A 22,001-nucleotide genomic window follows, 5' to 3' on the forward strand; every position below is an offset into this window, starting at 1 on the left:
CCCCCCCCCCCCGCCACTGCTGACAGTTCTGGTGGCATCTGCGGGAGCTCCCCTCTCACCGCCGCCACGGTCCCACCACTGCAGCCATGCCCCCTCGTTGGAGGCACGCGCTGTTCATGCTCCCTGCGATATACTGTTGCTGTTGAATAGACAGGTTTTTGGATGGGGCCTTGAGATTCTAGCACTATAAGGCTAGGGACAGAAGTTACACATAACCCAGTTTACGTGATCAGAAATGGGTTTAAACCTGTAACAGAATAGAAGTTCAGTGCACATAAACCAGTTTCAAAATTGTAGAGACTGGCTTAAGTTAAACCTGGTTGTATGTAACTGATTTAGGTCAAACTGGTTTATGAAACTTCTGTCCCAGACCCCTTCCTGGTTTAAGTTAAATCAGTGTCCCCCAGCATCCCAGCGTGCCTTGCAGCTCTGGGCTGGGCTGTGCTGTCTGTTCCAGAGAGCAGGGCTGGCCCCGCCCTTCTGTTCCATAGACTGTCTCAGTGGCCTCACTGGCTGCCTCACTTCCCCCACCCCCCGCCCCTGGCAAACCCCAGCTGGGGTTTGGTGTCGGGGGGGGGGTTAAACTCGCCTTCCTCTGTCCTGCCCTGCTAAAACTTAGTGCTGGTTGCAACTGTGGACTACAAATCCCAGAGGCACCTGAAGGCAGGAAGTGATGAGCAACCCTGAGAGTCCTGCTGCTGTGATTTGTGGACTGCAAATCCTAGAGACCTCAGAGGCAGCAGGAAGAGTAAATGAGCACACAGCCCATACTGCATTTTATAGTTCTTCAGTTTATAGTTTTTCAGAGAGCGAAATATTTTAGTTCAAGCTTTTATGAATTCAATGCCACTACCTTCCCCTCACCCTGCTCCCTATCCAGTGAGAGCATGGGGTGGATGCCCCCATGCCCCCTCTGTTCCAGAAGAGAGGGGGGGAAAGTCTTGGAGGGCTTGCTTCCCTTTGGCAGTGGCTGGCAGGCATGCTCTAGTGCCCCCCAGCTTCTGGCTTGAGCCACTGCAGGCATGTGGCTACATTTCCTGAATCAAAAGTGAATGTGTGTTCATTGGCTTATTGGTTTAATCTCTGTATTTTATACTAATCAGCAAAGACTAAATCAATTCAGCCTCAGGCTTTTGATTGGCTGCACTTAGCCTAAAAGTTAGGTATAATGAAGCTGGGGTCTTGGTAGGGATTCTAGGTGGTAACTGATTTATTTTGTTACTTTTAAGGTCCTGAATAGGGCTCACCAGGTTTTTGTTCAAATCTGCTGCGTCTCAGGCTTCCTATCTGATCCTGGGCAAGTCTCCTAATCTTTCTATGCTTTGGCCTGTCACTTTTAAAATAGGGTTAAATAACCTACTTTACTTCGTGGGAATATGATGAGGTTATTATGGGATTAGATTGGGAAGTGTTCAGATGCTGTGATGGTAACAGGATCATGTCCAGACTTACATAGTGATTCACGCTAGGTTTGGAGGTAACATCTTAGCGATACTGTTTTTCTCCCTTCAAAGAAGGCTTTATAATTTACCCAATACTTGATCAACTCAGTTCCTAAGCTTACTGTTATCCTTTGTAGAGTAAGGCCATTTCAATTCAGCAGGAAAACTTGTTGTCAAGGTTGATGGGCTCTTCCTGTGGATTTAGCTGAACTATGAATCATGAATACTTGATTGCAAAAATGAGCAGAGGATACCCAGAGTATCGGCACTTCTCTTTTGCCAGGAGCAGGGTCAGAACACGCATCTAGAAAAGTACAAAAAGAACAAAACAACAATAGCATGAGGAAGGAAAGCAAATGTGATGCAAAGATTGAAAGGGGGAGAGGAGAGATTCAAGACATAAAATGTGTACAAGAATGGCTGGCACAGAATGAGACCATTTTAAATGTGTTTAGCCTTGAACAAATATCTAAGCTTTCTATTGTCTTTTCAACTGGGCGAATCAAAGTACAGGTGAGTGAAGTGACTTACCCTGAGTGACTTGATAAATCAGTGGTACAACTGGAAATAGAACCTAGTTCTCCTGATGCTTGCTTTAGCTCTTCGGCCCTAACACCACCATTCCTTTCCTTCTCCTCCTCATCTCTCCTACTCAACCCTTTTCTGCTGGGCTGCTTTTTCTTGTGTAGTCTGTATCCAACAGGTTCTCCTCTGCTCCCTGGGTCAGACCTGCACTGCTACATGACAGGAGATGATCCACTTTTTCTTTCTCCCACTTTTGAGCACTGGGAGTGCCCATGGAATCTCCAAAGTGAGTGAATAAAGACTGCGTGGGATGTACCAGGTCACATGGATGGGTAATACCTGGAAGGCATCTCTCATTTACAGAGCAGCTGGGAAACAGTTGCTAATAGTACTCCTTACACAACAAAATATTCATCCTGCTCAGTTCATTACTTATTAGCTTCAGGCAGGGACACTGCAGATTTGTTAATGGTAATGGCCAAATCATTAGAGTGTGCAGCATTAATGGAGGAGAAAGCATCTAATAAAGTCTCATCATCTGACCCCGTTGCTGCCCCTGGAACACAGAGCATATTTTTAAATTCAGGCTTATCGCCCATCCCTTTTAAAAGGGTTGGCTGAATAGGAAGCAGCAACCTTTTTTTACAAAGACAGATGAAAGCTAAAGTTTCTGGTGTTCTATGCCATACGTGACAGTGTGTGTACACTTATGTGCAAAGTTCCCGTATTAAAGTCCTGCCAAGACCCACAGTTCTGAGCTGGGAGGACCCCACATGATGGGGAAATAAAGATTTTACCTTGTCTCAGGCTCTCTTCCAAGATGGTTAAAGTTGCTCAGAAGAAAGTAAACAATTAAACTAAGCTAGTATATTGATTGGCGAATGTTTCATTTCCTTGATTGCCTTTGCTTTGGTTTTGAATAGTGATTGAGAATGGTAGATCGGGATAGAAGGACTCTCTGGCCAACCAAGGGCACTGAGAACAAATTAACTCTGTCATGCCCTCCTACATATCTTGTTTCAGCAATAATCTTTGATATACCTCAGCTTCACTTGGCCATTGTGTCTTATAATTCAGGCACTTTCCCGTATCTCATCTAAACTTGCCCTCTTGAAACACATTTTGTGTCTTTCTCCTCCTTTATTGTTGTTTCTGATTGAGGATTTGAATAGATCTGTCATCTCTCCCTTTGTTTCTGTAGCTTCTTTTTTCTTTCTATGTAAGCTGGACCTTCTGACTCTGAATACTTATTCTTCATTGCTTTATTTCTATTTTCAGAATTATGTGGTGCATAGTATTCCAAGTGAAACTTTACCAGTTGTCTTGATTTACTCTTTTTTTTTCTTTGATTCACTATTTCTTGGCTTTGTAGTCCTCATGTGTTTATAGAGGCTGGAAAGGATCCTAGAGAAAGAGACTTATAACTACGAGGAGAAGGTTATGATTTGATGTTCTCCAATTATACAGATTCTGCATAATAGAGACAGTCAACGCAAAGAAAGTTATTTTTCACAGCTCTTTCTGCTTTCTGATATGTCCTTAGAGGAAACAATTAGTTTTATGTCTGTAGACTTAGCTTATCAAAGTTTAAGAGGCAATGGCAGCAATTTTCTTTTAATTGATCAGAGGAATTGTTATTAAAGAATGTATGGCACACTTCGTATCATGTCTAATGGTATTAAATTCTCAGTGTTTCCACCGTGGGTAAGAGATTATTAGGAAGGAGCCCAGGCTGGGCTGGAATCATGGGGGTTAGCAACGGTGAGAGCTACACAGACTGTGCTCTGGGAGAGCCGGAAGGGTGGAGCAAGGGTTGAACCCTCTGTGGCCCTGATTTGGGTTATGCCTGGAGGTTGGGAGCCACTGATGTAGAGCACTGATTCTTAATCAAGTTACTGGCAGATCCTTTGAAGGGTGATGCAAAATGTGAGTAGATGAGTGAGGTGTGAGAAAATTAAGCAGATAAGGGCAGGCTCAAGCTTGTCCCTGCCTGGCCAATCCACCACCCCCATTACCAGACCTCTCTGCAAGGAAGGAAGCACTGTGAAATATAAATTAGTTTTTGAACTTGGGTACCACTCTATTCACAAAAATTACAGAGGGGTGCCTCAAGTCCAAAAAAGTTAAGAACCACTGATCTAAAGGCTCCAACCAGGACTATATCTGCATTGTGCAAGCCTATGGCAAGGGATAACCTTTGCCTCAAGTTGCTAGCAGTCTAAGTAGACAAAACAGACAAGGATAGAAGGGGAAACTGAGACACAAAAGACCAAGTGACTTACCCAAGGTCACAGTGGCAATACCAGGAAAAGGAACGCAGGTAGAATACGGGTCTCAGTTATCAGCCTTGCTCCCCATAGTTTAAAACTCATTGTGAATTTCACAGGACGTTCAGTTCTGGTTTGATTGTCCTGAAAACTATAACTGAAGCCTTAAGCGTCATGAAATACTGCAAGGCACTGAGACATATCGGCACCATTCTTTTCTTCCTGGTGGACAGATTTCTAAAGACATCTATCCTATTGGGATAAAACTTAGGTGCATAGACTGGACAACTTCACTATATACAGTTTATTTTATTTGCAATGGAAGTGCAGCAGTGGCAGTCCTAGCACAGTTCCCTGGTTTTAAAAGTTCTTTTTAAATACCATCTCCTGAAGCTCTGGATGATCAGTATTTTTTTATTGTCTTTCACAATTGACAGATGTGCTTTGTGGAGAGGTATTCTTTTCAAGTTGTGTGGGCATGAGGTGTGTATAATTAAATATAAACAACTTCTTTTTTTTTTAAAGCAGGTACGTTGGATTTTGGGTGCGTCACAGTTTGCACATGATATCAGACAAAAGATAATTGCTGCATTCCATGATGCACATTGTTTTCAACTAGATATGCTTATATCCACTCTTCACTTTAAGGTCCAGAGTAATAGATTTTGTGGGGTGGAGAGCAAATGTGGGTGTTTCTGCTGAGAAAAATAGTCTCTGGGCCATATTCTGAATTGGTGCTGAAGCAAGTCTGGAGCTCTGACTCAAAATATAAAGTGACTTTTCATTTTACACAGGTAACTGAGATCAGAATCAGGCTCTGTAATATTATTGCAAAGTGGCCTGTATGCCACAATTCTTTGTTTAATTGCATTTTTGAGTGTCCATTCCACAGTATTCTGACTTTCCTCCTTGCTTCCAGGAGCACATCATATATTAAAAGAAGCTAAAAGTTTACAAAATACTTTCCTAAGATTACTCTTCCATCTGCAAGATGGCTGTAGCTGCTGCTACAAAGATGTAGGACTGTGAACCAGGCCGTGTGTGGCGATGACAGTCTGTGAAAATATTTGGGAACTGCTGCTCTAGAACAATTGGCAATGTAATTTAACTTTTTCATAGAAGTGATTAGCTTAAAAAAAAAAAAACAACTCCAGTACTTCCAGAGAGATAATTATGATGACAAACCTGTGGATATTTTCAGTACGCAGCAGGAGTTGCCATTTCAGCACAACACTGGGGTAACAGTTACAGGGTGCTGCTGCCTCTTAGCATGTGATATGGGCACCTCCCCTTTGCTTGGTTGTAAACCTGTCCCTTCAGTCTTCACGCTGTAGTTTCATGGCCTCCAGAAATTTTGTAGTGAAACCAGGTATACACGATTCTCGTTAGCATTAATGGGCGTTCAGGGTGTGAATTCCCATGCATACAGGTGATATTGTGTAACTACCATATGGCAAGAGTCATAGGTTTGTTCACCTATGCTCCCCTTTGCAGAGAGAACAGGAAAAATACACTAAGAAACATACTTCTAATATACAATTTTGCATACCTGGATAGTTGCTTTGTGCCCTCATATCTACAGAGAGCACTGTCTTTGCTATCATCCAAGACATTCAGCTGCAGTAATTTTAAAACACTTCTGTTTTTTGAGGGGCTTTTTTCCTCCCACAATGGTAGAGTCTGTGTTTAGGCCTTTCTAAATGCTTTGGTTTAAAGGCACACTGCAACTGGATATTAAGAAACAAAGAGGCTGTTCTGATCAGGATGGTAGACCTTTCTTTCAGAATCCCACCTCTGGTAGTTGCCAGTAGCACACACTTCAAGGGAACGTGCAAGAAAGTCCCTATATGGGAAATTTTGAAATCACATGCCAATGGAACAGAGCCAGGGGGAAGAGATTGTTTCTTCATAGCATCGGACAGATGATTCAGAGTTCACTTCTGCCTTGGAACTTGAGGGGCACCGGGACCTATTCACAGTTCACCTTCCCCTTGTGCTATTATCAGTGCAAAGTGTGTATAATGTTCTCCCATTTTGAGTCGATGGCATTTTACACCCATTCTGCACCAGTACATTGAACTGCAGGAGGAGCAGGTGCAAGGTGCTGGTTAGTAGTGAGCTGGGACCTGTCTTCCTCCTAAGTTTTATGCATGCTGGCTAGGATTCCTATGGATAGCGATCTGCTTATTCATATAAATGACTAGTCCTTTTTGGAATCCTCTTGAAGTCTTTGCCTCAATATTATATTGTAGTTTTCCCTTGTATTAGGTCCTCAGAACCATTCTCCCCCCCCCCCCCCGGTTTTTTTGCAAATGTGTGGGGGGGGCTCTTGTGGGGGATTTTTTTTTTTTTTTGTTGTTTTTCCTTTTTTTTCGTCTGCAGAACCGTGTCCCCCCCCCCCCCCGTTTTTTTAGAAATATTTGGGGGGGGTTTCTTTAGTGAGATTTTTTGTTTTTTTTTCCCTTGTTTGTGGTCTCCAAAACCATTTCTCCCCCCCCCCCCCGATTTATTAGCAATATGTGTGTGGAGTTCCTCTAGTGAGATTCTTAGTTTGTATTTGCTGATTTTGAGACATTTGTGCAGTACTCAGACAATAATGCAATCCTATCACGGCATTTTCCACCATGGCATTGACCTCTGTGGGCTAGCTTTTCACAACACTTGAATGTGTTAATATTGTTGTCCGTAGCCTTTTAATTTAATTAGAACAGTGGCTGTAATAATCTTGGGAAAAGCATTCATTCCCTTCCCCTTCTGTGATGAACTGGAGCATCTCTGTTGTATTCATTTACCCAAGCATTCACTGTAGCAGGGAATGAGATGTTAGGGCATATCTCTCCTGCCCTAGTGTTTTGAGATTCAGATTCAGTCTAAAGGAAGGAGGCAGGGAGGAACTGAACTCCATGAACTCACTAAGGTCACTAAAACAATCTCTGCTCTCTGTGTTCAGGAAATGAGATGTTAATCTTTTCTCAGTGCTGCTTTGCATAAGGTCCATTCCAGGGAGCTGTGTTTGTTTTAATTTCTCTAATTTCTGATAGTGTGCTGATTATGCTTCTATAGATTTCATGTGAATTGCTATATTAATGGGATCAAAACTGAGTAGAAGTCTGCTATAGAAATTAACAAGGAGACAGAAGGGAATTTAATCTGTATTTCCAAATTGCAAAGCTCCTGCTTCCCTTTTCTGTGCCCCATGTCTCTTCCCACCTCCCTCTCGCCATCCCCACCTCCCCTGCTGGCATGTGCAGGCTATGGGCCTGACCCAAAACCCAGTGCTGCTTGCCAGATCAGAACCTGCTCTCCCAAAACCTGCCCCCATTTGCCCAGACACCCTTTAGTCCAATACACCTTGCTCCTTGAACCCAAAGACCCTGGTCTCCTGCTGGCTGGATTCTGCATTTCTAAATGTATCCCCCCCACCTTCTCCTGGTTTGCCAAGGTAGCATTGTGGAAGAACCTACACATCAATGCCTTCTGTACCCCCTGCCCAAGGTCAGGGAACCCTTCTCTCCTTTCCCTAGTGCCTCAGCTTCTCCAGCGATGGCATCCACCTTTAGCCTCAACTTGCCTTTTTGACACATCCCTTCTTACAGCTGCTAACAGAGCTGGCAATACTCTGTCTGTGCAGTCAGGCAAAGGGCACTGTGTTTGTGTTTGGAACATTTACTTTTACAGCCAAGAGAGCTAAAAATGTACTACTTTAGAAACTGATGGCTCCCTTACCCAGTACAAATTTTTGTTCAAGGGGATTTTCCAATCCCATAGCAGAGGAGCGGTGTTTCCCCACAACTAGCTATGGATGAGGGTTTGCAGTGGTGATCTGGGGTTTTTTTCAGGTAATGATTGTCTGCTGTTGCCTAGGAGGTCTCTTTTCAAACCTGTGCTACTAACTAGAGAATGGCCAGAATGCCAGTGTCATCTCTGGGCCCAGCATTTCACGTGCATAAGGTGGTCATGATACCACAGTAGGTGATAGTGATATGAGGTTGGTAGTGATAGTATGGATGATGCTGGAAGCTTTACTGACAGGTAGTGTTGCTCGTAACTAGAGGGCAGCGTGTCACCTCACCCAGATGGGACCATCTGTGAGACTAAAAGGGGGATGGTGCAGCTCATCTTCCATTTTCCCTTAGTCATTGGCCCTGCATACTGCGGTGGTTGGGGGTTTTTTTGTTTTTTTTTAAACCCACATTACTGTGTCTCCACCTAGTAGTGAGATGCTCAGTGGGCAGGTAGGACTGATACTTGACCCTTTTGAAAGGCTAGGTCAGTTATTCCTAAAGGGTGTGCTACAAGAGTGATGCTAGTGTGACATGAGATCCTGCTCCCTGTGAAGAGGTAAATGCTGTCCTCCCCTGTCTGGTACCATGTGCCTGCTCCAGTGCCACCTGTGGCTGTTCCTCTGAGGAGTGCCGCCTGTGCTGCTGCCTTCCCTTGTGCACTCGGCTGTTAGTGGGTGAGCAGGTGGATCCATGCTTTGCAGTCTGGCTTGACCCCTCCAGTCCTCCCATGTACCTGGGGCCAAAAGTGGGGGCCGCAAGGGTGGTTGCTGGCATGTGAGATTCTGCAGGAGCAGCCTCAGCAGAAGGGGCTGCCCTTGCCTTAACTGAGGAACAGACCAGGGGGTGGGATGGGGCTGACAGTGGAAAGAGCAGGGTCTAGCAAGGTGATGTCCTGCCCTAACCACTTTTAAGTGGCACCAGCTAGATCAGTAGTTCTCAAGTTTATTAGCCTCAAGGCCACACCCCTGCATCTTTTCTGAATTTAAATCTAGCTCAGTGGTTTTTCAGCTAGGGTGCTTTGAAATTCAGGGAAGTTACAGAAGGGGGCCTTGAGGCTATAAAGGTTGAGAACCAGTGGTCTAGAAACTAATCCTTCGCTTAGAGAAGGATGTATTTGGTGTCATTTTTTTTAAAAGTGTATCTTAGCACTGGTATGATTTCTTCTTGCAGGGAAATGGAATATGTTGCATGTTTTTTGTGGGGAAATATATATATTGGTGCATACTAGTCTCCCTCTCATATATAATATAATAAAAGTGTGCCCCAGGTATCAAGATTTGGGAAACTCTGGGCTAGGTAAGCAGGAATATACACACATTTTATATTCCTGCTTACCTAGCCCAGCGTTTCCCAAATCTTGATACCTGGGGCACACTTTTTTCTAGATTAAAATTGGCACACACTTCACTCTTAGGCCCAGAAAGCTCATTCTGTTTGTCTGTCTATCCACATTATATGTATATGGAATACATATATATAAAATGGATGGATGTAATTTCTGGGCCCTGGAGTGAAGCGTGTGCCAATTTTGATCTAAAAAAAACAGTGTGCCCCAGGTATCAAGATTTGGGAAACTCTGGGCTAGGTAAACAGGAAGTACTGTGAGTCAGGGACATAGGGTAACAAGTCAGCAGATGGTGTAGCAAGCAGAAATAAACTTTCACTCTTGTTTAGCTGGCCTGAACACTGTAATACCATTACGTGTAGAAGTGGCATTGACTTCTCTGCAGTGACGGACACAGTCACGCTCTCCATCTGGGACTTGAGGAGGGGCCTTTTAATATACACATTTAGGGCTGATCAACCACATCAGCCATCTTGACAGGCTGGATGCTGTTGCATGGTTTACATGTGCCTCCTGGGTACCAAAGTATTCAGTTGCAATATACTAATTTTTCCATCTGCTTCAGTGTCATGTCATTGGGATTACTTTTTGTAACACGTTTTCTTCAGCAATTGTTTCACTTCTGCAAAAAATATGTATTTACTTTGTGCATGCAGTTTGTGAGGACTTGGTGTGGGAACAGAAATAGGACTATCAGCTTGCAAGCCAGAGAGAGGCCTGCAGCATCAAAGGGCCTTATACTAGTAGCGGTGAGAAGCTGTTTTTGCTTGTTTTCACTTGACTTCCCCCACCCCCCAAGTTACAGATTTTTTTCATAAAAACACAAAATATACTAGAATTTTTCACAAAAAAAGCCAACTCAAAAACAACTCAACAGTGTAAAGGCAAAATATTTTGCGTTGTCTGAATTGTCCCTTGGTTATTCACTTTGCATTGCTAACCTGAATTTTTTACCAAAATAGATTCTGTCCACAGAGGATCTATCCCAGTTTTTCAGGCTGAACGCAATGCATGCTGTAACATGACTTTGGGAGTTTAGTTAATTGGATATGAATACTCATGCGAGGTAGGCTTCATGGATGAAGATTGTGTGTTACCTCACTTTTAAGACTGGGCCTTTTGATTTAAGGACTTTTCAGTAGCACTGCACTCTGACAGAAAGGGAGCAAAATTGAATGTGAAGACTAGGTCCTGTATTAGGCTTTGATTCAGGGAAGTTCCTGTGGCCATGCTTAAATCCATTGCTACCCAGCAGAGCACTTAAGTGTTGATTAAATCCCACTAAAGTTAAACATGTGCACGTGTTCAAGTGTTCTCCTGAAAATATTCCCAAAGCATTTAGCAAGCCTGATATCCAGCTGGTTAACTAGATAATACTGCTGGAGGACCTGGCTAGGAAGCAGACCCAGAGAAGGAGTCTCCCAGACCATTTTCTTGAAGTGGTTTTAATCTGAGTAAGGTTCCCCTGGAAACTTTTCTGGCTTAGTGAGAGCTGAAGGGATGTCTTCCAAAAGCTCTCAAGACGGTAGGAATCATGCCAGCCTGTGCATCCTCCTATGCACTTGCAGCCACAGGCAAAATTATTATGGAATTGCTATTTTGAAGTTATTTGTAGATTGCAGTTATTCAGGGCTGATCTTTTATTTTTGTACTTGTAATATTCAGTCTTGTTAGACTATTGCATCAGGTTGTGAGCCTGGCCCAGAATAATTCCTTGCCACTTTTATAGCATGCTTCACCAACCATCTCAAACTACGTCTCTCACATTTCTTAACAAAGGTGGTTTTACCAGTGGGTGAACTTAGCTGCAGAAAGACTGCATGGTTTGCCCAAACTTGTGCAGCGAGTCAGTGGCAGAGTTAGGAACAGAATCTCATCATCTGATTCTGACAATGCAAAGGAAAATACTGAATTAATTTGACTGAACTGTTCCATTTCCGCTAATTATGGCATTTACCTCTTTTAGACTTTCCCAGGCAAAGTCTTTAGCTAGTATAAATCCATATAGGTGTGTTGACTTAACAGGAACTCGGTTTATACCATCTGTGAACCTGGCTGACTAGCCTTCAGTAGCTAGATGTGACCTTATGCCAGGGGCGGGGAATTATTTTGGGCAGAGGGCCACTTACTGAGTTTTGGCAAGGCATCAAGGGCCACATGATGGGCAGCCCAGGGCAGATAAACATTAATTTTCTAAATTTTTTAGGGGCCCCATGGGCCAACTAGAATGGCCTGGTGGGCCACATCTGGCCCCCAGGCTGCATTTTGCCCACCCCTGCTTTATGCATTCATTTATACATTTAGGCAGTGTTTCATGGTGAAAATTCAGTGCCCAATGTGAACTTGGCCAAGTCACTTATGATCTGTGTTTGTCTCAGTGGTCAGCACCACTGAGAATCTGGTCAGTCATAACTATCCAGATGTAAAGGCTGTCCTAGGGTTACCTTAGCTATTGTTTTTCAAGGCATCTTAACTCTGCAGTTGCTTAGCTTAGTGTGTTCTGTGGGACACTGGGGTTCCACAGTAAGTCATCAGGGGTTCTGCAGTGAGACTGGGGCCAGTGGAGGAGTGGGCTGGGAGACAGTGTGCTGCTGTTGCTGAGCCAGGTTGCCTGGTTCCACCTCAATCTTTAGGTTAGAGGTAGAGGGTCCATGGCAGAAGTAGTGATATGAAGGGGTTCCATGACTCTAGGAAGTGTGAAAACCACTGGCTTAGCTCATGTTTACTGTACTCTTTCTGTTAAGTCAGGTTCCCCTCTGTAAAAATGGGCTCTCCTCAATTATACTGTAAAGTGCTTTGATCACTGGATTATAGGCACTGAAGAAATGCAGAGTATTAATAGAGCAGAAAATTTTCAAAACCACAAAACAATATTTTGGTCAGCCAACTCCCATCTTGGCCTTTGAGACTATCTCCTACAGTTGTGGCTGATTCACACCGTACGATTGTATTCTGCGGCATAATGGAGATGTCAGCTGTGACAAAAGCCACAGTTCCTGCAATGTTTATAACAACAATTTTTGTTACATTTTCCTACCTACCTTGAATTTGTGAATGGTGGAAAACAATGGATCAGATGCATTTACTTTCTTTAAAAGTCTGTGGGAAACTGCATCTTTTGGTTATAAATATTGTTTAAAATACCGTTGGCTGTGCTTAACCTTAGTGGTAAAGCTATGTAGATAGAAAGGCAGTGGTGGCTTGAGGCACTATGTCTTCATATATGATGCAACACCTCCTGGGTGTTGATGGAAATGCTGAGAGTAGTGGGGCTCTGCTGTAGATGTTACTAGCATTCCCTCCCACTGTTGTCCAGTGGGAAGGCCTTTCTCAGGCTGTTGGTGCTCCTCTGTGAAGCCCTGATCCATTAACATATGCAAGCATGAAATGGGACCTGAGGCTGCTAGCAGAGCTCACAGCAGTGGTCTGTCTCCTGCTTTTCAGGTGAAAGAGGCTGCTTCTTTCCCCTTTTCCTTCTAGTGCATCTGTCAGAGGCAGGTATCCTTTGGTTTTATTTTGATAGGGTTCCCTCTTCTCAAAAAAATAAATATCATATTAAATAAGCAACATCACCAGCTGTAATGCGGTTCAGATATCTGAACTGAGGATCACAGCAGGAAGTGCAAGGAAGTGGTTGGTCTCGTTTTTTATCAGCTCCCCATTTGTTACGCATATGCTGACTTTCAGAAGATGTAAAATGCCAGCGAAAGTGCAGAACTTCCCCTGGGTACAATGGCATGGACTTTATTGGAACACGAAGCTCGGTGTCGGCCATATTTGGCTGGAGGGCAAATTGCACAAGTTCAGGGCATAGCAGTCAACTTCTACATGTAGATTTTTCCAGCCATTTTCTTACCTGCTGAATATCCCCAGCAAAAGAATATCCCAGCTCTTGAGCTAGTAATCCTCTGTAAACTTAGCCATGGTAAAAGATGCTGAAGTGAAGGCCCTTATTCCTCCACAAAAGAGGGAGAGGCCAGGGTCTTGACAGTGGAGGGTTTCCCACATGCCCTGCTAGAGTGCCTAGCAACATTTCTTACAACAGAAGCATAGCAAGACCTTTTTACTTGGGCAATGTTTAACAGGCAGGGGTCAAATTCTGGAATAATGCTTAGGGGAGTTGTTTTGTTATATACTGTTTTACCTGAACTTTTTTTCCCTGTTTTTTATAATTAATCTTATTATAAACTGCCCACAGCCTTTTTGGAGGGAAGATGGTATATGAATTAACCCCAGAACAAGAAGCACATTGCAAGTAGGGATTATTCATTCTCTGTGCCCATTCAGTCTTTGATGCCTCTGCTCTAAGTACTGGCAATGTTGCCAGTTATTGTAATTGTGGTTGTTAGAAGATGGATTTTTGTTGATGGGCATCTGGGCTGAAACTAAATTGTTTCTTTAATGTGTATATGCATGACTGAGCAGCTAAAAGACGGTATGGGCCAGATCCTGTTCTACCTATGAGGCATCTAAGTGGATTTGGGTATTACTTAAATGTGATCTTCTACCTTGCTCAAAGCCCTGCAAAAACATTAACACTTCTACAATTGTAACATACCACCATTGTGAAAAGTCATAAAAAGTAGCAATGAAGAGGAGGACCATTCACCCTTTTGCATTAATTATTATTCAGGGACACCTATGTGCCTGGAATAGGATATGGCCTATGGGCCAGACTGACCTAAACTTGGTTTGAAGCAGTGGCTGAAGGGTACAAAGTTGAATACTTCCAATTCTCTTTTATTGTCAAGCCCCCCCTTGGAATGTTCTGCTTTTGCATTTTTAATTACCATTTGATTCATGTTGTCAGGAATAAGGAAGACTCTCTTGTCCCTTGTGTGCATGGGACAGAGTGCCAGAAAGCCATGACATTGTCTTTCTAGTTCCATATCACACTTTGGTGACAACACTATTGTTTATAATGGATCTTACTTTTTCCTGTTGTTTTGCCAGTAAGTTTGTTCTTTTTTGTTTCCCACATTCTGTGGTGAGAAAGGGGAATGTATGTGGTGGCATTCATTTTTAAAGTGTTCCTGCAGAAGCTTTGATGTGAATGTAGCTGCTTTTGTGCGCTCCCGGCTAGCTGCAGCACTATCGTGAAACGTTAGCAGCACAGCTTTGGGATAGCTTACATAATCATCAGGGAGCATATGATAATGATTTCTATGCTCCTGCAAAATTGTGGCTATGTTTATTTACAAAGGGTATAATTTGTGATGTGATTACAGCACATGTTTAGAATATGGAGCAATTTTTCCATCAGATCAGATGAAATTTTAGTCTTAGATTTCTTTACAGACATTTTAGGAAATAAAACCAAGAGCACGCAATTGTAGAACTAGCATGACATTTGCAAGTCGCCTCTAAACTGTTTGAATGTTCTGTTATCTACTTTCATTTTCCTGACTGATAGTTGTTGTTGTTGTTGTTGCAAATTAAATTTAATTTACTTTAAAAAGTTGCAAATAACTTGGGGCGGGGAAGGGGAAATCCTGCAGTATTCTGCAGCAAGTACATTAGGGTCAAGTAATATAATGCTTCAATAGCATTTATTACAGTAAAGCAACTAATTACTTAATGTGCGCAAAATGCTCTGAAAATATAAAGTGCTAAATATTTAATGTTAATGCCCAGAGCATTGCAGTTATGCTGTTATGTGATGTAGTCATTTGAGCAGTTTCTGTAGAACAGTTATGCCTAATGTGTGCATGCACGCGTGCGCACACATACAGAATTGCCATGAGGTTTACAGTGACTTAAAGCCTCCCAGTCCCCCCCCCACACACACACACACTTACAGTCACTTAAAACAAGTCTCCCTGCTTCTGTGTCATTTACCTTTCCTCCTCCAGCAAATTTCTGAGAAAATCCATGGAAACTTGTTGGACCTTTCTGAGATGAAAAGAATCATCTTAAAAGCTTTCTATTCCCTGGCTGCAACTTGCAGGCTTGGAACTTCTAGAGATTTGATTTTTTTTTTTTTTCCCCCCCCCTCTGCAGAGCTATACAGCAAGTGGACAAATTAGATACTCTGTGTGGTTCCCTGGCCAGTTTGGTGCATAGTAAGTGCTATTCGCCCCCACCACACATGCACACTTCCTTCCTTCCACCCACTTCCCCCTCCCCTGTCTTAGTTTCACACCTCTATTCCAAAGTTCACATTGTTCTTTCTCTCTCTCTCTCCCTCCTTTTTAACAGCAGGAAAGAATTTCATACACGCCTCCAGCGAGCCCAGTACCAAATTACACTTCATCGTCACCACTACATGTCCCAGTGCCTCGAGCAATCAGGATGGAGGAAGATGCGATCAGACTGCCTGCACACCTGCGTGAGTACCAATGGGGTGGCTAAGCTGGTGGGGTGAAGGGTGTACATGTTCTGCAGGTTGGTGTGCAAGGGGACATCTTTTAAACAAGTTCTAGTTGCTGAGTGTTTATCACTTATTTAATTGAGGAAATTGCTGAGATATGGTGAAAGCTTGTTTTCTGCCTTGTCATATGTGCTTGAGTTATTTCTTGTGGCAAGGGGGGAATAAAAAAGGAGAGGATCAAATCCAACCAGAAGTATTTTACTTCAGCAGAGTTGAACCAGGGATGATTTTGGCCCATTGATTCAACAAACTGCCCCTCTTGCTTGGTTAAGCCTGACACGATTTAGCTGTTTGCTGTGTTGTGGCTTCTATTTTAGCAAATCTTCAAGTGTGACCAGCTGAAAGGAACTTCTTTGGTGGTAGTAACAGAGTGGTCACTGGCCACATGGTACAGCCAGTTCCTCCTGCAGTTGCCCTGGGCTCTGCACTGGAAAGTATGAATGCACGTAAAGGCCAATGGAAAGGAGAGAAGTGATCCCAGTGGCATCCTCTAGGGCACCATTCCCTCCATTGGCGGGGAGAAAGGAGTGGTATGTAGTTGACATTAGGACCAGGACTGGAGCTGATTGTGAGGCCAGACCAGGTGCTTCCTTGCTGAGATGATGTAGCTGTTGGGGAGTAGGTTGGGGCAGTGGCTATGAAGGTTTGGGGTGTGAGGAGTGAAATGGTGGGATGGGGGGAAGGAGACACTAGAATTTTCCTTTTGGGAAAGGAAACAAATCCAACTTTAACACTCATATACAGTCATTAGTTCAGCAATCACCAGGTCTCAGTGCTACTGTTATTCAAGGAGCTAATCACAGTCTGGTGGCAAATACAGTGCCACGTAGTGTAGAATGGGATTTTGGAAGGGCAGTAGTCCATAAGACACTGTCTTTTTAAAACATATCCATGGTATTATAAAGCATGAGAAACCCTATCCTCAATTTTCCTTTAGGCATGCCTCTTTAGCATCCCTTAGCCAGACCCCTGCCTTTTTTTTGTTGGTGCATCTAGAAATCCTGTTCTTCTTCTCTTTCTGTCCCAAGAATTACTGTCCTGCGCTTACCTGTGATAGCCACCTATTTTTGCTCATTTGTTCTTCTTTCTTTCTCCTTCCTGTACAGCCATTCGCTCAGGTGATCCTATCTGATTAGCTTTCGGGACAGAATGTGTGAATTGTCTGTTTTGGCACCACCTATCTGGTACTAGCCCTCAGTTTCCCCTTTATCCTGTCACACAGTACCTACTGTGTGTAAGTAGCTGCTTGCCTGTGTGTAAGCCTACTGGCCAGTTTCCCCATTTCAGGAAAGCCTCACAGCCACAATCGAAGTTTCTAACAGGGAACAGGTTTATTTTTCATCACTACATGTGGGCAAAATATCAAAGCAAAGGGTAGTTTCTCTGCTTACTGTGGCCTACAGGTTCTTGAGGTTCTTCCCCATGCCTTGATCAGCACTTGTGTCCTTTCCTTCAATTCTGCTGCTTCAGAGGCTACTACAGAAGCCAATCTTCTAGTTTGCTGTCTCCTTTCTGTTCAGCCAAGTCTCTTGCTGGCTTTTATACTCACTTGCTGCCTTCCCAGCTGGATCTGGTAACGAAACTAAGTTGGCAGGCCCCAGGTCTCTGGCCACGAAAGAAGCAGGCTGGGCCAGCCATCACTCAAATCACTTCTGTGCAGCCACCGCTGTAGACCAAGTGTGAACCTTCAATGGAGAACTTTTGACCCAAAAGATTTTTTATTTGATTTTTGATTGACTTGGATAGTTACATAAGTTGAAATTTTCAGGAAGGTATCCCCGCCACAAATATTTCTTACGCCTGTCCAGTTTCTTGTACAGTGAAATGCCAGGGAAGACCAGTTAGCAAGCATCTTGGGAAAAGTCTTCTACCACATCTGTGGCCTGTCTCATAGAAATTGTAAGCAATATGGAGCAGAGATCGTGGTCTTCTCTGTTCAGCAGGCTGCAGGGTGTAATTTCAGTTCTCAACAAATAATAATTGTTGACTGTCTTAATGGAATTCCTTTCTCTGGAGATATTAATTCATAGAGTTTTAAGGCTAAAAAAATTATTATGATACTCTTGATTGACCTCCACTATTACTCTAGCCTCACCTAGTAATTCCTGCATAAAACCTGGGATTTCTGTTTAACCCATAACATGTCTTCCAGGAAAGATTTCTTGTTTTGATTTGAAGACTTCAGATGATAAAGATTCGACCACCTCATTAGATGTGTTCCAGCGAGTATTACCCTTATAGTTATAAACCTATGCCCCATTTTGTAGTCTGAATGTATTGAGCTTTACCTTCCAAATATTGGCTCTTGTTATGGCCTTTCCTCCTAGATACTATCAAAAGTTACTTTCCCATATAGGAATTTTGAAACTGTGATTGAGTCACCTCTTAACCTTTCCTTGGATAAACTGAATAAGAGTGTGGGCTTATGAAATGTTGTGTATAGCACAATTTCCAGTATTCATATCATTCTGGTATGTTTCTTTGAGCCCTTTTCCATTTGTGACATCTGTTTTTAAAGTAAGGGTTCCAGAGCAGAATGCACTTTTCCAGTAATGATCTCACCAGTGCTTTCTACAGAGATAACAAAGCACCTTCTCCACCCTGAGTTACAGAATTTAAGTGATCTGTGGGGAGTATTTTTTAATTAAAAATTCTGCTGGACCATTTTCTATTAGAGATGTAGATGAGACCACGATATCTGAATCTGTCTGAACTTTTTCAAACTCAAGGCAGGGCACTTCATGTCAAGGAAATTGGTTCATGCCATTACAGAAATGAGGGGTAGCTATAAATATCTGGTCCAGATCCACAAAGTTTTTTAGTGTTTTCAGTTCTAGGGTCTGGTTTGGGTCCCCCTTTGCTTTTAATTTTTTCAAACTGGCTGACACTTGATAACTATGGATCTTCCCTCAACCCCCTCCCTCTTCATTATTTCTGAAGGCCATCAGGAGATGCGATACTGTGCTCAAGTCACAGCCACTAAACGGGGCTTTTCCCAGTCATATGACATTAACCAAATACAGTTAAGATTCCTACCCTCTTCTCTTGTGTATTTTATTAGGTGCTGAATTGCAGAGAAAGCAGCTTTTTATTTCTTTAACCTGAAAAAATAAAACCGTCCTGTATTTGCCCTTTTCCACAACCTCTACTGCACAACAACTGTAATAGGATGTTCCAAATGGGCCAGGCAGGCATTCTCATTGCATCTTTTGTACTATAAAGATGTTACAGCATGAGGCATAGCAATACTGAAGCTAGAGAAGAAAAGGACCTGTGATGCCTTCCAGCTCTTACAGATCCTTGCAGTTTCAATGAGTTTTCCTGACTCCACAAGATAATAGGTCACACTGGGTGCATCTACACGTGCAATTAATGTGAAGCAGTAAACTCTGGAGCAGTTTGAGTTGGAATAAACTGCTCCCCCGGCTTGTTAGGCTGACCATGTGCATTTCAGTGCAGTAAATTACTCTGTTGTAAGACAGTACTATCCCTGTTGGCAAGGTAGGAGCAGTAGGATGTGGAGCAAGCCAGCTGGAAGCAAAAAGGCCAAATCCAGGTCATATTAAAATCATGGAAGCTCAATCACTCACTCCAGGATTCATCCCACAGTCATTCATTTAATATCTGTCTTCAACAGTTGTATCTTATGACGGAGTTAATTAGTTTACTATGCCCTAATACATGTGTAGTCAGTGACTCTTTACTGTAGAGCTAATTAGTCGACCCTGCAGTAAAGTGCATGTGTGGATGCATTCGCTGTCAAGAAACTCCTTCAGATGTTTCCATGTTCTCTAAGCAGTTCTTTTCTTGATCACACCTTGGAGTCAGTGAGGCAAATTGCATGCGTTAACTCTTTTTGAATCAATCATTTGTGACCTCTTAAAAAAAATATTTTGTTGTTGCTTTTATGTGAACTCCCAACAATCTATCTGCTATTGAGACATTCAGAACTGAATGCAGTATTCCAGGTGCTGTTGCAACAGCATCATGATGTAGAGAGGGATGTTTAAATCAATGCTCTATAATGCAAAGTATTATTTCTTGGGGGCTGTGAAGAGAAGAGCGAATTAAATTAGTTAGGGCTTATTCATAAGACAGGTTGAGTACCTGCAGCTCCCAGTTTCTTCAAAAGTCGGGTGCAGGTGTTCATCATTTTTCAGGGTCTGGCCCTTGATGTAGTCTAGCCTGTGATTGGATCTGTTGAGCTTCAGTGCTTTCTAACAGTAGCTGTATTGTAAGACTTCCCAGATGTGTTCATATTCTTCCAGTCGGGTCTCCTGTTCATCTAAACATGCTAGTGTCACTGTAATACAGCAGCAGGCAACATTAATAATAGTGTGTTCCATTGCCTCTGGTGATAGAAGAAAAGGGTACTTGATTTAATTTTCTACAGTAGAAATATACGTGAGAAGTGCTAAATAACAGTGAGTGTTTTATATGCACCTGATGGCATCTCTCTCTGCGTGAGTAGTTTGGATTCTTGTCTTGGGCAAGATCAGACCTTTTGCTTTTGCTCAGTCCTGCACTTAGTCTCAGGCACTCTGCTCATGTGACACATGGCTGTATGAAAATAACCTCTGCCTGATTCATGTGTTAACTAAGCCATAATGCAGCTCTTAGTAGTATTGGAGGCAGTCAAAGGGCTGTTGGGTTGGGAAGACACTAAAGCAAAACAGGCATTTGCTGGACCTGAAAGCAGTTTATTGTGAGTGCATTACTCCCAACTACATATTATTGCTCTTGTGCATCATTTGTTTTTTTTAAGTGCAACTGTTTTTATTTTTCAAAGGAATGCAGGAAACAATTAGGGGGAGGAGGAGACACAACAACACTGTCACAATGGCCTGTGATCTGTTTTTCTATGTAGGATCTATTAATTGTGTTACTACTTTTATTAATCCTTTGGCACCTGTTAATTTTTTCTTTTTTTTTAGTTTTGGCTAGCAGCAGGAAAAGCTGCTTCCAAACATTAGACATATTGCTGTTTAGTTACTAGAATATTCAATGCATTGAACTTCAAGTACATAGAGAAGGAGGAAGAAAAAAAGCCCTTCACCCTAAGCCACATTTAGAGCAGTGAGCAATAAAAATATTTGCTTTGGAAGGATCCTTGTGGAACAAAACTGACTGACGCACATTCAGGGAAATAAAAATAAAGCTACAGAAGACAAAGGGAGTGGGAGAGCTGTCCAGAATGTTAAATTAATGACTGTGGGATGAATCCTGGAGTAAGTGATTGAGCTTCCATGATTTTAATATGACATGGATTTGGCCTTTTTGCTTCCAGGTGCCAATGAGTTGGCTTGCTCCACATCCTCCTGCTCCTACCCTGCCAACATCTTCACCTCAGCACTCCAAGCCTACCCCTCTTACCCTCCACTACATGCTCATACATTTCCCCTCATCCTCTTCTTTTTAAATAATTTTTTTTCTTCACTTTTAGCTAATCCCTCCTCACTAAACCCAAAGGAATCCAACCCAAGAAAATGCAAAATTGTAGCTGTTATGCTGTCGGCCACCATACTATTCGCTCTACGTGTGTATTTGACCAGCCTCTGTCTGGTCTATTTAGATTGTAAGCTCTCCAAGGCAGAAACTGGTAACTCCTCTGTGTTTGTACAGTGCCCAGTACAACGTGGCTCTGATCTTTATTGGTCTCTACTGTAGTAAGTTATTAAGCATTTTTATCAAAGAGAGCCTGCATTTATTGCGGTGATTTTTAGGGTACTGTGAGGTTCTGTTAAGGGTGCCATCGGGTACACATACTATTACCACTTTTAAATGTGAAAAGACTTATTATTTTTCTATAGTAAAAAAGTGAGTGAAAAGTTAGAGCTGGCATTTTCTGAGGGGTGTCTGGAGTCTTAAATTGAGAACCACTTATCTAGTGGTTAGAGCACAAGGGTCTAGGCTTGAAGAGATTAAAAGAAGGACATTTAATTTAACACTACTTTAGCAGGAAAGCTCTTGGCATGGACAAAATAATCTCTTATTGCTGGCCCAACTGGAAGGGTTGTGCCCTGTGGGCCAAGAAAAGCCTGGCTTGTGAGGCATAACATGTAGGCACATGCATATGCAGGGAGTTAAAAGCCATGCTGCCAGTAGGGACTCCATCAGGAGCCTAGTTCATTGTCCCTGTGTCTGCCATAGGCGACTGGCAGGGGATGCACGGGCATGCACATGGTCCCCCTGACAGGGCCAGTGCGCCCCCCCCCCCCCCCCCCACCACCACCCGTGCGTTTGGGGGGGGGGGGGCCCCCCCGCGGG

At 43.0% G+C, this 22,001-nt stretch overlaps 1 protein-coding gene across 6 annotated transcripts in view; it reads left to right on the top strand.

Moving 5' to 3' along the window:
* ETV6 (ETS variant 6) overlaps positions 1–22,001 on the top strand; it is a 199,593-nt gene that overhangs the window by 58,412 nt on the left and 119,180 nt on the right. For 3 of the 6 annotated variants that reach the window (XM_019515951.1, XM_019515953.1, XM_019515955.1), the window contains one exon: positions 15,566–15,692. In XM_019515951.1, the coding sequence (XP_019371496.1) occupies positions 15,566–15,692 (127 nt within the window). Of the gene's footprint in view, positions 1–15,562; positions 15,693–22,001 lie in introns of all 6 variants that reach the window. The other 3 variants (XM_019515950.1, XM_019515952.1, XM_019515954.1) reach the window with 1 other exon arrangement.

This window comes from Gavialis gangeticus, unplaced genomic scaffold (genome assembly GCF_001723915.1).
Source record: "Gavialis gangeticus isolate Ggan-Ray unplaced genomic scaffold, GavGan_comp1, whole genome shotgun sequence".
In the NCBI taxonomy this organism is placed as follows: Eukaryota; Metazoa; Chordata; order Crocodylia; family Gavialidae; genus Gavialis; species Gavialis gangeticus.